Source organism: Pungitius pungitius, chromosome 14, assembly GCF_949316345.1.
Source record: "Pungitius pungitius chromosome 14, fPunPun2.1, whole genome shotgun sequence".
Taxonomy (NCBI): domain Eukaryota; kingdom Metazoa; phylum Chordata; class Actinopteri; order Perciformes; family Gasterosteidae; genus Pungitius; species Pungitius pungitius.
In genome coordinates, this window is record NC_084913.1 from 4,915,432 (window position 1) to 4,932,149 (window position 16,718).

Here is a 16,718-nt window from a genome sequence, read left to right on the forward strand (position 1 = left end):
TCAAACGACAGACTGTGAAAAGGTTGAACGCGTCATTCACAGATAAAATATTTATTCATTAAACAGTTCCATAAGAATGGGACGTTCACATTCATTGGTATGCTAGCTAGTTGAAGGCCTGGTAAAGTGGAGTGGAGGAGGGCAAAGGATGTGATATCAGTTTGCCCTTCTCTCGTAGTTCAACACGTACTCTGTGATATGGCGAACAAGAGATTTTTTAGAAAAATATCTGCTGTGTTTATTGCCTTCTGTCCTCCCTGCACAGTGTCAAGTCCGTATGTGAGAATACGTACACGAGGCGGAGATAGAAAAGGTGACGTATACAAGACAAACGTAAAAAGAAGCGTTGGAGATTCAACATGGTTGCAGTTTAAATCATTTCAATGAGGCAGCAAGATCTCAAAACAAATGTACATTCCAAAGCATTTTCTACAAATTGCAAATTTTGTGGTAAAGACTACCAAAATCCAGTAGGCAACATTTCAAATGGAGTTGAATAAAAAGTCAAGCAGTATTGCATATTTTGTATTTACTGTTCAAGCCTTCACTCAAATAAGTTTGCCAAGCTCGACTGTACATGGTCCAAACCATTAATAAATAAAAAAAAAACAGCATTAATAACATCAAAACCTGTACAAATAAAAAATATTTCAAATATATAGGCAAACATTGTACTTTAGTGCACAAAATACAGCAAAAATAATCTTTGTTTTGAAAGTCGTCGTCCTTCCTGTTTGTTTATGTTAAAATCATCTAGTTCGAGGAAGACTGACGTAACCGAAGCTCTTTGGCAGGGTGTCATCGACAGATGACCTCTGACCCAAACTGTTTGACCCCCTGAGGAGGCGTCCGGTGGAACCTCAGGATGTTTTTCATGACTCTATAGGCAGTGTGGACTGTTCACTTAAGGGGACTGACAGATTGAGGACGTTTCCCTCAAAATCCCCCATCCATGGTCGGTAATCGATCAGCTCGAGTCTCACACAGGCGGTTTGTTGGGAGCGGAGGAAAATCGCTCTAATGCGCCGACACTTGGTGGATTGGTTGGATTTTCTTTCCCTGCCACTGACCGCCTCGCTCAGCCAGCGGGCTTCAGAGCGGGTCGCGTTGCTCCCCTCGAGAGGACGGCGCGTTCGGGCCCTCGGCCGCTTCGTAGAAGCAGTCCTCGTTCACCACAGACGTGAGACTGTGGACGCTGAACTCCCTCTCCAGCAGGGCGTTGAGGTCCGGGACCCCCGGGGACGAGGCGGCGTCCGTCTGGCTGTCCAGGGACCTGCTGTGCTGCCTCATGTGCAGCAGGGCGCCCTGGCTCCTCCTCAGGCTGCTGGACTTCCTCTTGACGGCGCTGAAGTGTCCGCGCACCAGCCGGGGCTGCGTCTCCGGCGTGTCCCCCAGCCTCTCGGGCTGGACGCGGGGAGCCCGCGCCGCGCCGTCCTCCGACAGCTCGAGGCGGAGCAACTGCGCCTCGACGGCGCCGGTCGGCGAGCCGCTGTCCCCGCTGCCTCGCCGCGCCGCGCCTTCGCTGAAGCCGTCGTCGTCGTCCTCCTCGTCGCTCAAGATGTCGGACTCCTTGACGGCGGAGCAGCGGGGCCGCGGGTTCGATGCGGGCGGCTGGGACCAGCTCTGCTGGACGGGCAGGAGGTGCGACTCGGAGGAGGCGCACGGAGGAGGCGGGGGAGGAGGAGGTGGAGGAGCCCCCCCCCCGGACAGACTGCAGGTGCCGCTGCTCAAGCTCCCCTCGTCCGAGTCCGGCGCCGGCTTGGGCCGCCCGGCCTGGGCGCCGAGCGGCTGCCGGCAGAGCCAGGACGCCCTCGTGGTACCTGGTCGCCAACGTGGAGACGGGAGTCAGAAACGCCGCCGTCTCATCGGAGCAGAACACTCACAAGCTCAACCACCACCACCACCCCCCCCCCCCTCCCCCTTCCTCTCCCCCCTCTCTCCCCCTTCCTCTCCCCCCTCTAGCGTTTCATGACCTAAAAAAGTGAGATACGATTATCTCCGAAGTACATTCATAATTCGCATTACACAGTTGATGATTTATAAAGGCTGACTACCAGTTAGGGGACAATCTCTCCTCAGCCCCACGTGGACATTAGAACAAAAAAACGTCCCAGGAGACCATTAAAAGAAATATCTTCTCCATGAGGAACGTTTCCGGAGGCTCACCCAGCTTGACGCAGGAGGGGAAGGTGCCGCGGAGGGGGACCAGTTGCTCCTGGCAGCTCGGCTCCTCGCCCCTCATGGTCCTCCTCACGTTCTCCCGCAGGATGGAGCGGACCACCTTGATAACGTTGACCTTGTTCTCCACCACGCTGAGGAGGACACGGCGTGAGCACGCGGTACGTAAACTTGATTTCAGATGCTAAATATAGATTAAGGGGATTAGAAGGAGAGTTCCGTTGTGTCCCCAGTGAAATGGGTGATGTGATTCATTAGGAGTGATCCCAATTTCACTCGGTGTCCCGGGACTTACCAATTGGGTCACAGGCTTTACTCCTGCTAACCTCCCCGTGTAGAGAGGAACAGACTAAAGTAGGAACAAAAGCACCAATGGGACCAAAAATGCTATTAATGAGGTCCAAAAAATGGCTTTACACAATAAAATGTTTAAATAGTTGAAAAAATACTGAATAGCGGACAAAAAAGGAAAACTCTTAGTATTTTCCATACTATACATTGTCTGTCTTACTCGTTTTAAATTATTAGATTAAGATGAGACTAAAACAAATGTTTTCCTGTTGAATACGAAATTTCACCCAACAGTCAAATTCCTTAGCGAAGCACAAAAAGGCCGTCTTTGTTTAAGCCGGATTTGTAAAAACAAGATATATAATGTTAATTACTGAGCCCTAAAGGTGCCCGTTAGACGCATTTCCCTCTTTCAAGTCCGTATGAGAAACCAAGCGGCTGCTGAACACGGCTTCATATCGAAGAGAAAACATTCATCGAGCTGTGAAACAGATTATTGAATTAAATGGGCTTATTTTTCTTGAGCTTGATCAGCACCCACCCACCCAAATTCTGGGCTTGTTTACAACCTCGGAGAATTCTAATCTGTCTCGCAGTGTAGAATCTCATAACTTTGAGTACAATCTTGGTAATAATAATAATAATAATAATAAAAAAGGGTAGAAATTAATCCCACGCGAGGCCAAACTTTTTATTCACCTTAATTATGCTTCAATGTGTACGCTGTGGAATAATCCACCTGAAAGCGTAAATGTCTGACCTGCTGCACAGCTGGAAGACCGTCTCCGGTCTGCCTTCCACTTCCGACTTGGAGTGAATCAGCTCCCAGATGCAGCTGCTTTCTGTGCCGGTTCCTGGGAGACACAGGAAATAAAGGGGAGGCTTTTAATCACAAGGAGGGAGCCGAGCATAAATGCCAGAGGAGGTGTGTGTGTGGGGGGGGGGAGCAAGGAGAATGAGCTCAGGGGTTTTGTGTGGAGAAATATGAAGGAGCGAACCTTTTTTAGATTTAGGGTCTGTGCACTTTTGAGTGATTTAGTGGGCGGCCTCGTTCTTACCTGCAGTGTTTCCCAGCCTGACCTGCAGCGAGGAGAGCGGTATGAGCCAACGGAACTTGAAGGGGTCTGAATCTCCGCGGGAGCTGGTCTGCTCATCGCATGGAAGGAGAGAACGAGGCCCGAGTTTAAAAAATAAAAATAAAAATAAAAGACACCAATGCGCAAAGCGCAAGGGAAAACAACAGCTTACCATCTTCTTCTTCAGCTTGTTGTTTTCCCTGTAGACCAATATCACGGCTTTCTTGAACACTGGCGAGAGAGAGAGAGAGAGAGAGAGAGAGAGAACGCGTCTTAGTTTTGACTGCGAACGCCTCTTGGGGAAAGCGACTGGAGGGAGGAGTGCAACCCACGGAAGCATTTTAGATGCCAGCTTGAAGCCTTGAAAGCTTATATCAACGCTCCAGCTCGAATTTTTTGAGATTCACTGGAATATGGTGGTAATCCATGCCCAAAGCCATCGGGACAAAATAGTATGGAGTTCAATCAAATCATTGGTTGTCTACCAGGGTTGCGGATAGGGAAAGAAAGGGGATCGTACTTAACACACTTTCTAGTTTCTTGTTCCTCTGAGTTTGTATCCTGGTTGAAATGCACTTTTTTTTTTTTAAGTCGCTTTGTATGAAAAGCATCAGCTAAATGACGAGAAGGGCGCAGACTCACCAAACACGGTCATCTCGGGATGTTTTCTCATGCGTCCCAGCGATGAATGCGGGTTGAGCCAGACCACTGAGGAATGCATGAGAAACTCCCCCATAGAAATCTCTGTGACCTGAGCGGGACACACAGGAGACTGTTGAACGGTGTGTGTGTGTGTGTGTGTGTGTGTGTGTGTGTGTGTGTGTGTGTGTGTGTGTGAGAGATACATATCAAGCGGCCCTTTATCTGTGAATACAAACAACTGTTTGTACATTAAGTGAAAGCTTTAAAGCTTAAAATATTTGAAAAAACTCTCGGTACCCTAGACGACATTATTTCGCATTCACTTTGAATGTTCACACAACCGAACTTGATATTCCATCAATTTCTAAAAACATATTCAATCTCTGGAGGCAACGCACGTAAACATCTTCGGGAGCTAAACAGGCCGGGGCCCGCTCTGATGTAGTGGAACTGGATCTACGTCGTTGAAACGAATAATTAAGAGTATCTTGTATTCTTGTAATGTTTGCCCTTGAGGAACAGTGCACAACCGCCTTCAAATCCGTCGGCTACACCAGGAGAGTCTGAGCCGTGGGTCTACCTCTTTGTCCTGGCCGCTCTGCTCGGCAACAAGCTGATCGAACACGGAGCCGTAGTCCTCGTAGATCTTCTGCATCTCGTTGATGTGGCTCGCCACCTTCTCCATGGCTTTCTGTGCCTCTGCAGAGAGAGGAAAAAAAAAAAAAAAAACTGTTACCGGGGATCCATTCGGGGGCCGAATTCGGGCGCACTGCGCGTCGTTGCATGACAACATTGCGATCTCTTTATGTGCAGAAGTCACTTGATGCTCGCAGGCTCGACGGCATGAAGACAACACACTGAAATCGACAAGTGTGAATGTGGCTCGTATTTATAGCACATCATCCCTGGGCGCGTGTGTGTGTGCGCATGTCTCCTCACGGGTCAGGTGGTAGTGCTCCTCGCTTTCAGCGTCCGTGAGGGAGACCAGCTCCCTGAGCAGCAGGGGGTACTTGAGCACCCGCTGCACCGGTTTGATCAGGTAGGACTCCAGGGTGGACGAGTGCTGCTTGGTGGGGTTCCTCGCATCCAGAAATTCCTTGAAGGCCTGATCCGTCTTAGCTGAAAAATGCACACACACACACACACACACACACACACACACACACTGAATGAATAGGAATCTCGGAGTGGCTTGTGTTTCCAGATGCCCACGTAGCGACAGGGACGTGTAGCTGCAGCGTAACCGTACATCATGAAGCGTTAAGCTGTCACCGTTCTTCAGCATGCCGCCGCCGCCGCCACCGTATTTCACCACATTACTAAATCCTTCACCCATGAACACCATTATAAACTAAAAGAAGATCTTTTTTTTTTACCCTCGTGCTGAAATCTAGCAGAAGCCGTGATAACGTACTTAAATACTAAAGCCCGCCTGGTGAACACGATCGAGTCGGGGCTCCTCGGTTGTGTGGCCTACTTAGGATATACGAAGGTTATACTAAGGAGCCTTTTGTAAAAGGTGATGACATTTTCCCTGAGGAGTACGCTTCCTTGTCGCTCCCCGAGGGGGGAGCCATTAAAGTATTAATTATAGCACTCGCAGCCACAGACAAGGCAGCTGCCGCGACACCTCCCAGAGTAATTGGCAGGCAATTAACGAGTCGACAAATAAACACGGAGAATAAGGCAACCCGGGGCCCTTGGCATGATGGGAAAAGGGAGGGCGTGATATAATGGCAGAGATGGGCATATAATTACTTTAAGGGTTGACAGACTCCCCCAGATTTCTTCTGTGTGTCCTTGGATCAGCTGGTTGGGACCATGCTGAGCCAACTACATCCTCTGTATGGAATGTGCAACTATGACCCTTTTTATTCTTTGCTATTCTTATCTGTACTGTGCAATTATTGTGTTACTCGTGTGCACCGACTACAATACAGTTCACCACACCATTTAAAGCTTTGGTTAAAGAATAAGTGAGTAGAATACTTTGCATCTGAGATCTTTTTTCCTACAATTGAAGTCATTACGAGCCAGGTTTGGATCGTTCATTGTTATTAAGGAGAGCCAGTGCTCTTTACCTCACAAACGGGAAAAATATATATACAGTTGGATCCAACTGCTCTCTTAATTTAGCTCAAAGGTGGTATTAGCATACGATTAAACATTTTCAGCATTTTAAATATTCCATGCTGCAGAAAACTCTTATTTACGTATTTACTGCACTTTGTTCTCCTCTAGGTAATTCTGACCCATCAGGGACTATTTCTGAGTGTTTTTCTTCTGCAAATCCTATTAAAGTTATCCTCTAGCTTACTTCGAGGAATATCCCATGCAATTCTAGTAATGGGGCGGATTTAAGCAGCACTGGGGGGGCCATTTCCCCCCATGTTGGCAACAAAGTCGATCTTCTTCCATTTCTCTCTGAACTGGGCACCGTTCCCAAATAGTGGCAGAAAAGGCCGGCGCCGCGGGAGCCATAAATCAACGGCAAAGATTCTGCTCTCAGGCGCCGAGGGGCGACGCGAGGAATTATTAGAGCTTCATTGTACGGCTTTAAACGCTCCATGTGGACAAGGTCACCCAAACTCTAATAAATGCATGTATTTGTTTTGCCTGTAAAGCTGCTTTAAGGTCCAGACGCCTTAGACGGCAAAATGAGATCGTGGGTTGGATGTGCGCGTCCGTGCACGGTGATGGAGACGGGACGAGTAAACGGCGCCCACCTCCCTCCTGGTGCATAATCCCCCTTTTTCTCCCAAAAAGACAAACGCAAAGCTTCAACAGTGACTGCTGACGCAACACAGGTGCAACGAAGCGGCCTTAACGCGGCTCCGGAAAACACTTTGAAGCAGTAAGTGTCGCGTTATGTCATTCGAGTTTGTGTGTGTGTGTGTGTGGGGGGGGGGGGGGTCGTGAATTGTTCATGTGCTCAGGTGTTTGTTGTACCTCTCTCCAGGACCTTCTGGACCTTGATGTGGTTGGCGCAGAAGCCGCTGTAGAGCTTGAAGTGGTCGGCGTAGTAGAGGAACGACCCCCCGAGAGAAAACAGCAGCCTCTGTAAACAGACAGCGTGTGAGAGAGGGAGCAACGGGGGGGGGGGGGGGGGGAGATGAAAGGGTGCAGACGTGTGAAGTCCTGACCCAACCACTCTGTCCTTACTCCAAACCCGCCCCCTCTGTCCTCTTCCCTTCTCGCGTAACCTCTCGAGCTCGCTGGCTTTCAGCAGCTCGCCGACCTGCGAACCCTCGCGGCGCTCAATGGACAGCACACCTTTTCATGTACAAGGCACAAGGCTGTAAATCCCCCGGGGGGGGGGGGGGGGGGGGGGTGCTCTCTCGTCTCAGAGGTCCTACCTTTCTTTGGAATATTGTATGAAACCACCTGGCATAAGAATAATGTTGTCCCGTATACTCATACTCGCGAAATCCATACTGAAGTGTTGGACGTTTTAATCAATAAGGCCATAAGTTACCGTGTGTGTCTCACCTTGAATTGTGAGGGCGTCTGCAGCGTGCTGAAGTCAGGCGAGGAGGCGATCCTCTCCTCCAGCGTCTGTAGAAAGACCCTCTGGAAGTCCAACATCTCAGGCAGGCTGCCAAACAGACTCTCCATCTGAGGAGGAGGGGGGGGGGGGGGGGGGGGGGGGGGGGGGGGGGGGGCACCGGGGGATGAAGGGACAGGTAGTGTGGAATTGTGGGGAGGGGGAATGGAGGAGGGTTGGATGTCGGGAGAATGGCAGAGAAAAGAGGGCGAAGGGGGGAGAACATTAGGGAACGAGCGCTAAAGGATACGAGTCGGTCAGAGTCACACTGTGACGCACACTCAGGGTCAACACCTCCCCTCGTTAAAAGCTTTTTAGGGGCTAACGTGCTCTCATCCATTTTGTGTCTGGACACATCCCATAATGGCGTTTTAATTTGCCCCACTGCTCAGTGGTCTATCGACTCCTGTGTCTCGAGGTCAAACCGGACACAGAGGGACGGATGCTGCGGGCCCTGTCACATGTTGTCACGGCAACACACATGAGGTGAGTGCTTAAAGGATGGGTGTCATCTTTAACTCTCATTCATTGGGGGGGGGAGGGGGCCCTCACATGCCGTAACTCGCCACCTACCTCGTCCAGTGTGAGGAAGGTTTCACTCTGCAGGGGTTTCAGGTAGATCTCGAACAAACAGGCCAGGTCCTTTGCACCGAGAGGAGAGAGACAGAGACGAGGAATCAAACATCATCCCTTTGTCCGCCTGTCCTTTATGCGATTTATCATCTTTAACCTCCAATTGTCTCCTCCTCCCACAACGACCCCCCCCCACCACCACCACCTCATTCCTCCATCTTCTCCCTCTCCCCCACTACTTTAATGCTGCCGTAGCTCGTCTTGGTATCAGTGGGGATGTTCTCATTTGGTCGATTTATGGGTTTCCTCCTCCTCAAACTACCTCGTTCAAAAGAGGCGCATCGATACAGGCGAGCGGGCCTGCATCAAGGCAGTCCGGGGAGAAAATCTCCTCACTCAATTACCAATCAGCAGCAAGTTGAGGGGGAGGAGGGGGGAGCCGGGGGAAAGGACTTAATGAAAAAAAAACACCAGACGCAACAAGTGTTGTCGAGTCTGAAAGATCATGAACGTGGATCTTTAATGTGAGACAGGGAGGAAAAGGTCAGAATGGAAAATAGGGCAGGAAGGAGATAAACAAGGCTAGACGAGGAGCTCTCACTGTGAAAAACATTTTCTTCTTTTTTAAGTTCCATATCACTTCTAAGATAATATCTTCCATTTAGAGGAAAAGCTCAAGAAAAACAACATAAGATGAAACATGTAGGCGTTAATTACTGAGCTTTAGAGATGCTGATTTTGTTAAATTTTAACAGAAGAGAGCAAGGTTTCGCTCCTGCCAATTATCTATCATAGAGATTTGATTAGATCTCAACAAATAAGTAAAACAAATTGTTATTGCCCAGATAAGTTAAAAGGAGTAGGCAGCTGCCAGCGATAATGCCTGTTGTATTTTGAGATATCAATTAAAAACACGAGTTGTCCAGCCAAGAAAACTTTTACCGCCTCACAGTTGAGTCCCTGTGCCAACCCGTCATGTTGAAATATATAAATCCACGTCGGTCCAAAATAACTTCACTTCAACGTTTTGTCAAATTACATTTTTGTTAAATTGTCATACTCGCGTATCAACTCTTATTTTTGCCAAGGGTGTGTTTTGTAAAGTCGAATCGGCATATTTTGATTCCAGGTGGACGCCAAATTCAAAAAGACAAGTCGACTGATCCAACAACACGAGGTCATTATATAATGAAGGCCGTCATAAGGTGCTCTAATACGACAGCAGCCACAGAGCGGCGCCGGCTCACCTTGACGTAGGACTTCTCCGTGTCCACCAGCTCCTGGATGACCTTGCGTAACCTCTCGGTGGCGCTCATGTGCCCGGGGCACGGTCTGAGCAGGGTGGGCTCTCCCGTGGCCCCCGGCCCCGTAACCCCTCCCCCTCCCTGCCCCGCTGGAGGCTCCTTGGCGTCGTCCATCAAACCCCCGGAGCCAGAGCCCGCCCCCTCCTGGAAGGAGTGGTAGAGGGTGCACACGGTCTCCGCGCTCTGCAGGGGGCGACAGAGAGAGTCGGGGGTTAATTCAGGTGAGGGAGCTCAGGGGTGATTGACAGCCAGTTGACACTGCATTACCTGCAACAAAGGTCCTCAAGGATCAATTCAAATGAAAAAAATCCAATCTTTCACCTTTAACACATTTAACTCGTCACTCTCACTCATCCACAGTTGCTGTATATAATATAATGAATGCCAGTGGTTCTCCTGGGTGTACTAAGAGCCTTGTGGGGATTTAGTTACGCAGTCTATGCTAATTGGCTTTGCATCCAATGGTCTACAGTGCATCTGAAGGACTAACTGGACATCCCGGCAGACAGCATTATATATATCACACTGCATCATTCTTCTTAAACCCGTAATGGACAGTCATGCAGCTTTGTGTCGCATCCATTCAAGGAAATCCGACATGCGCGAAGATCCCAAGAGGTCTATTTTATTTAATGATTGTTTGGACCGTAGAGTGGAGGAGAGGGTGCAAGCATCTCATTTTCTAAACTGAGCTGATAAAACCTCATTCATGAAAAGTGAGAGTTAGTTGCAGCCCGTTTTGTACTCTTGATACGTGGAAGCCTGTGAACCCTGTGAACCCCTGCAGCGGCGTGCCGTTTACAGAGGTCTGTGTTCATTGGACTGCGTCGCCTGGGGTAAGGAAATTAGTAACCGCCGTGGGCACCATACTGCGAAGTCTTGCCTGTGGCGGGTAAGACTTTGAAGTCTTTGAGCAGCTGTGGCAGAAAATGAACCCTCATCAGCCTCTCATCAGCCTCAATGGCAGTAAATGTCCCTACACAATCAAACGCCATCCTAATTTCTTACCTCGGCAAGCTGCTCAAGCACTACTTCATCAACCGCACCAAGCTTTGCCAGGCTGTAGTGCGCAAGCCATCAATAGTGATGCAATTTAGATTCTAAAAATAGCCTCGCGATGGCCGGCCGTCCTTGTTCCAAACAATGCGGTTGTGTAATCTGTTGCCGTCCACTAGAATCAGCACAGGCTGATAAGTGCCAGTAATAGCTGGTTCCAAGCCGCTGCCCCGGCGACGCAGCACGCCGGGGCGGCAAAACAGCTGCTCAGCACTTTCAGCTTCTGTGTATGTGTTTGTGTGGGTGGGTGGGTGGGGGGGGGGCTGGGCGGGGGAAAGTGTTCCTGCAGAATGCACAGCAACACTCTGCGGATCGATGGGCCGTCCACTCAGACAACACAGGCATCGATGCGCGCGTTGCGAGCAGTGTGTGTGTGTGTGTGTGAACACTTGTCTCTGTCGTTCAGTCTGGAAACTTGTGTGAGCTGCATCCCATAAACCCCCCCTCCCTCCTTACCCCCCCCCACACTCTCCATTCCCAGGGAGCCCAGAGACAATCAAGGCTTCCATTAATAAGTCTGCAACCCATCAGCCCGCTCATTATAGCCTGGTCACTCCAGAGACGGCACCTCCACCGCTGCACTGCAGGCTGTGTGAGGGGGACAGACTGGCGGGGGGGGTGGGGGGGGGGGGTGTATGCCTCTCTTATGTATGTCTGTGCTAAGCCCCTTTCAAGTGATCCGCCGCCCACAGCAACGCTCCGCTCTGGGGCTCATTGAATGTGGGATGATAATTATGAGGGGACTTGGTTTCTCCCTTTGTGGTGACGTTGAGGTGTTGTGACTGGAGAGCGCGCACACACACACACACCTGGCTACTCCAAACAGAAACATATGTTAAAACACACCGGCGATAAACCTCTCGCTCGGTTGATGGTCCAAAACGAGTCCGAAGCCGCACTGGCAGCTCCAACAGACGGGCCTGATGCCCACATTGAGAATGCTAACATGTTTAGCATTAAACACAAAGTGCAGCTTTGCTGTCTCATGGGCGTGCCCTTCGTTTTGCAGGTGATCAAAATTCAAAGAATTTGACAAAAATGTTTTACTGATTCATCCAGAGGGGGACTTGAGTCATATCCAATAGTTGATGAGATATTTCATGTAGAGGACCAACCCATCGTTGCCATCGTGCCAGCCTTTCCTACAAACCCTCATCAAGCTTTGATGAAGCTTTGAGACGAAGATTTGCTACCATCATGTTCAGAATAAAAGTGCCAATGGCCAACAATGGCAGCCATGATCCGTGATGGCAGTTTGCTGATGCAGACTAGGTCCAATGAGAATCACGAAACAATTGAGACACTGATGATGCCGCAGCACACAGCGCCAGCGAGCCACTGATTTTGCATGCAGCGGAGGGCGGGCGAACAGGAGAGACATGCGCGACGGTAACACAGAGTAATGCACTCATCGGAGAGCCCGCCGGTAGCTACAGGCCGGTGAGATATGTGGCCGTTTATTCCGGGCTGCGGGCGGCCGCGGGAAAAGGGCGCTTCATTCGTTCTAATCATGCCAACGCGTGGAATGCGTTAGGAATACGTGCTCACATTTGCCTCACGAATGAGACGACAGAGGAGCCCCACAGCGGCTGAAAAAAAGAGTTAATATGCCTAATTTGACTGAGCGTGCAGGGGAAGAAAAAAAACGTTTTCCTGAAGTAGATACGATTTTCATCACCACTAAATGAAATCGCCACCTGCATTGGACCGTGACAGGGAGAGGTGGGGGGGGGGGGGGGGGTGCTGCCATGACTCAGGAGTCGGAATTGCCTCACAACAATGCCACCAACACAGCCTGACAGCTAGCGCAAATAACCAATGAAGGGCCGAGACGACGCGGAGACGGTGGAGGCGGGAGAAAAGCCCCGGAGCTCCGGGAAAGAGGATTGGATCCGACAGCGCTGCAGAAAATTCCTATTCAGGTTCTCCCTCTGACAGCTGACACCTCCGAATTCGTTTCCATTTCTTTTTCGCCATGTATGCCCTTAAGTCTAGAAAAAGAAGCGGCCTTTGTCACCTCTGCGGGTAAAAAAAAAAAAATATCGAAGTGAGAGGGTGTGGAGTCATTTCGTCTCTGTCGACTCGGTGTCCTTCTGATGGTGTCCAGCAGTCAGAAGTAATTCCCAGAGAAGTGACAGACACACCTGTAGGCCTACATGATGTCCACCTCTGCCTTGATGTCAAAGCAAAAAAGGGTTTCATCAGAAAATGCTGTCAAGGAAAATATTATTTCTATTGATCCACTTTTTCATGGAAATTACCATGAAATAAAAGCTTACGCTATACTTCCTTCACCGCATAATGAAAATAAACAGCACCCCATATCAATATGAATCCAAAAAGCCCCTTTGATGTATCCACTCGCTTTCTCCAGCAGTCACACTTAGAAACACAGTCGCGTAGTAGACGACTTTCTGTCGCCTCTCGACCCATCGTTAACCCCTAAAACATCCGCTGTAGCTCACCATGAAGAGCAGTCTGTAGAGCAGCCTCCACGCCGCTGTCGCCTGCCGCCGGGTTCTCCGGGCCAGCGAGCAGCCCTTCCTGCGCAGCCGGCCTCCCCCGGGTGCCGGCATGAGGTGAGATTACAAAACGTCTACCAAACCGGACGAAAATATCCGCCACGAACCCTGGGTAGTCGGCGCGGTGGCCTCGCCTCTATCTGCCGCCCAACCTCGGATTCGGGTTGGTCTTCAAGTTTTGTCCCCCTCCCTCCTCCTATCCGGGCGTCCTTAATTAAGTGTCCACTGCCGCCTGCCTTTTCCACTAAGGCCCCCCCCCCTGGGTCGGAAGCCCTCGGCATTGAGTACACCTGCGCCTCTCTGACGGGGATCGAGCCATTGATCCTGCGCCGTTCTGTGAGCGTAAGCAGAGAAGAACAGCGCTCGCTGCCAGCTTGTTTTGCATAATAATCGCCGGCCGGACAGTCTGCCCACTTGGCTTGTGCCAATAGAGGGGAATTCTCGCCCTGGCAAATGCGTCCTCGGGTCACCGTTCCCAGTCTTGTTTCATCAACGCTGGTCTTCCGACGTCCTTTTTACATCCTGCTTCCCTCTCTCCATTTGCCGCCAGATATCTCCAATCACGTTTCCTCTTACGCGCTTTTTCAGCTCCATTTGAACTCGGTGTAACTTCCAGAGAGCTGAATGGAGAGTCGGTATCCAGCCTCTCAATAGCATCAGCACAATGCAGACTGTTCTGGCTTGTTACCTCCACACACAGAGGAATGGCTGACTCCAAAATGTGAGGCTCGAAGCCCGTGGGGGGGAGGCGGGGGGGTGGGTAACAGAGCAGTGATGTTAACCATGGCCTCGTACTAGAATAAAACGTGACATGAATAGCACATTGCAGACGGTACTTTCGTACTTACTCAACTTGTTTTCCCAGCTGGCTTCAGCCTTAAGACTAAGATAAGGCACTTGTAGCCTATAACAAAGACAATCCAGTGTCCCGGTTCCTCTACTTCCCCTGCGCCCCCTTCGAGGAGGTATTTAGGTTTTCATGCTTTTGTCATAGAGACGCTAAAGTACGAGCTGCGATCCGAGATTGGGGCCTCAATCCCTCTGCTTTTCACCAAGGCGCCCCTCGGCATGGATGTTTCTTCTTCTTCCAAACAAATAGAAATAAAGGTTGTACGATGTGTTGTTTAACTACCAGGCTAAATGGCATTGGTAAATGGAGTGTTTTAAAACCACATGGCATGACTTGCCCATTCATAAACCCACATTGGGGGGGGGGGGCTGCCAAACAGAGTGTCACGTGCCAACCAGGACACGGTTCCAAAAGACCTGCATGCCACAACCTCACAGACAGTCTGTCTTCATCATCTCTGTTGTCTTGAAGTGATGAATGGAGCACATTTTTGGAAGGTTTCTCTCCTCTCTGAGGAATTTTAGGAGTGGTGGTTGGGACGTTCACACGAGAATGCACCAAGTTCCGAACCTGCCGACAAAATGCTGTGTAAAGGGGAGGTTCCAGGCGCTGTAAAACAACCCAACGAGCACGTAGTTTGAAGCGTACGGAGGCCTCATAATTCTCCCCCTTTGCAGTAATCACAGGCACTTATCATGCAGGGGTTTGCCCCCCCCCCCTTTAATGCCACAGGTAATAACAAAATATTATTCCATCTCATTTGTGTCACATTTGTATACGTTTTGTCCAAATGTTGGGTGTAAACAGTCTGATAAAAACCCCAGCTCTGTCAGACTGGGAGGCTGAAAGATGAACACTAAACGCCGTCTTCCATCTCGCTTTAACGCTCCGATGGATTCATTATGTACAGAACTCAGTCTGCTTTGCAGATGAAACAAATCCCCAAAGAAGTCTTGCACTTCATCAGCAGAGGGGCCCAATCTTCTCCAAAATACACTAAATAAATAAATATGATGATGGAGAGGAAAAAAAAAAAAGATGAAGAGGGGATGAAATACAGGTGTGCCCGTGGGGCCAGCTTTGCCCATCCCTCACAAGAAGCAGCCTTGTTGTGACACTTTGAGGGAGAGAGAGTGTGAGGGAGAGTGGCCTGGCAGCCCGGTGATTCATACGCCATGTTAGTGGGCTATTCTGCCATGATGCCACCTTCTTTTCAAAGCTCAATAAAAGGAGACGCATGGTCATAAATCAAACATAGCGGAAGGGTGGGGGTGGGAGGTGGGGGGCGGGGGGGCTGGTCCCGTCGCGCTCCACTCAAGCCCATTTGCGCCTTTTATTATTCACCCTAAACAAATATTATTCCACCAAGTCTCAGAGGACTTTGGAGGAAGGCTGTATTTTAATAATGAGGCCGTTCCTGCCGAGTCCCCCTCGGCGATCCAGACCCACTCCGCTGCATTGCTGCCAGTGCAAAGGCAGAACAACGTTAGGACGCTGTTCTTACGCCACCCGGGTGCCTGAATCTAAGCGAAAGGTTGAGGGGAAACGCTCGTTGCCAACATTAAACACGGATTGATGACAAGCGTGTCTGCAGGATAAACTAATGGCAACCCCCCCTGCGCTGCCCCCGTTCCCCTTTCTGATCTGGAAAAAGATCAATCTGGGTGATTCAGAAGGGACCAAAGGACCCTGAACTATTCACACCCTAGACCTGCCAAAGATGGTATGACGCCAACAGATAATAGACCCACTAGGCCCACCGGGGGACAGTCAGAGAGTGAATACACAAATAAAGACGCCAACTGCTGGTCAGACCAGTAGAATTAATTATACCACAGACATTACTGCCGAGATAAAACCGTGAACGGCAATGAAGGCGGGAGAAAAGTAACGCCATGACCTTTTGACTGCGTACAAGAATAAATCTAACAGGAGAACATTTCAATTAAAGACCAGCAGGTTAGGGCCGAGTTAAGTGGGCTGACGGGGTCAACCGGTGGGAAACACGTCAACCTGACACATGACCCGTTTTTCTAAATGTCACAATTACAACTAACATTCTAATGTTTAGCAGGCAATGCCGTGTTCAACATCATCATCATTAGGTGTGTCAGCGTGCTAACATTCGGGTACAGCTTGGGTTGGTTGGAATGTCACAACTTTGGATGAACGAAGGTATCGGACAAAATGATTATTATTAAGAGCTGGCAATGGCGAAGGAAAAAATATTCAAGGGCACATCAGAGTGACTGGGATTCATCCTCTGGCCATGTTTTATGGCAATTCATCCCATAGTTTTTGAGATTTTTCAGTCTATATGAGGTGGGCTGACTGACGGTAACTGGCCTCCCTAGAGCCAAACCACTAGCATGGCTAAAAATGCCGTAAATTCATACATATTGCATGTGGTACTGTAAATGCACACTGTAATTTATGAGCGCTTTACAAAAATGACTGGCTGAGTTGCTAATAAAATGCAAATAAAAGGCAAATGAACCCCTCCGAATGTAAAACTACTCCAGATCCGTAGCACTGGAGGTATTTTTAGCAAATACACACAGACGGTCGTGGGAGTTGTGCGTGAAAGTTTGCAGCTCTCATAGTGTGAACCCTCATAGCATCCGCTGCCTCGGTGAAGCGATACGCAAACCAGCCCGATAGTTACCGTCCGCTTGTCCCCCT

At 49.7% G+C, this 16,718-nt stretch overlaps 1 protein-coding gene across 2 annotated transcripts in view; it reads right to left on the reverse strand.

The window, feature by feature from the left end:
* Positions 1-54: 54 nt before the first annotated feature.
* Positions 55-16,718, reverse strand: part of tiam2a (TIAM Rac1 associated GEF 2a) — a 43,023-nt gene continuing 26,359 nt past the window's right edge. The window contains exons 16-27 of one of the 2 annotated variants that reach the window (XM_037485982.2): positions 9,552-9,791; positions 8,305-8,373; positions 7,677-7,802; positions 7,137-7,245; positions 5,127-5,306; positions 4,768-4,886; positions 4,188-4,296; positions 3,718-3,776; positions 3,528-3,615; positions 3,230-3,323; positions 2,167-2,312; positions 55-1,820 (exon numbers count right to left, since the gene is read on the reverse strand). In XM_037485982.2, coding sequence (XP_037341879.2) covers positions 1,093-1,820; positions 2,167-2,312; positions 3,230-3,323; positions 3,528-3,615; positions 3,718-3,776; positions 4,188-4,296; positions 4,768-4,886; positions 5,127-5,306; positions 7,137-7,245; positions 7,677-7,802; positions 8,305-8,373; positions 9,552-9,791 — 2,067 coding nt within the window. In that variant the 3' untranslated portion in view covers positions 55-1,092. The remainder of the gene's footprint in view (positions 1,821-2,166; positions 2,313-3,229; positions 3,324-3,527; positions 3,616-3,717; positions 3,777-4,187; positions 4,297-4,767; positions 4,887-5,126; positions 5,307-7,136; positions 7,246-7,676; positions 7,803-8,304; positions 8,374-9,551; positions 9,792-16,718) is intronic. The other variant, XM_037485983.2, reaches the window with a different exon arrangement.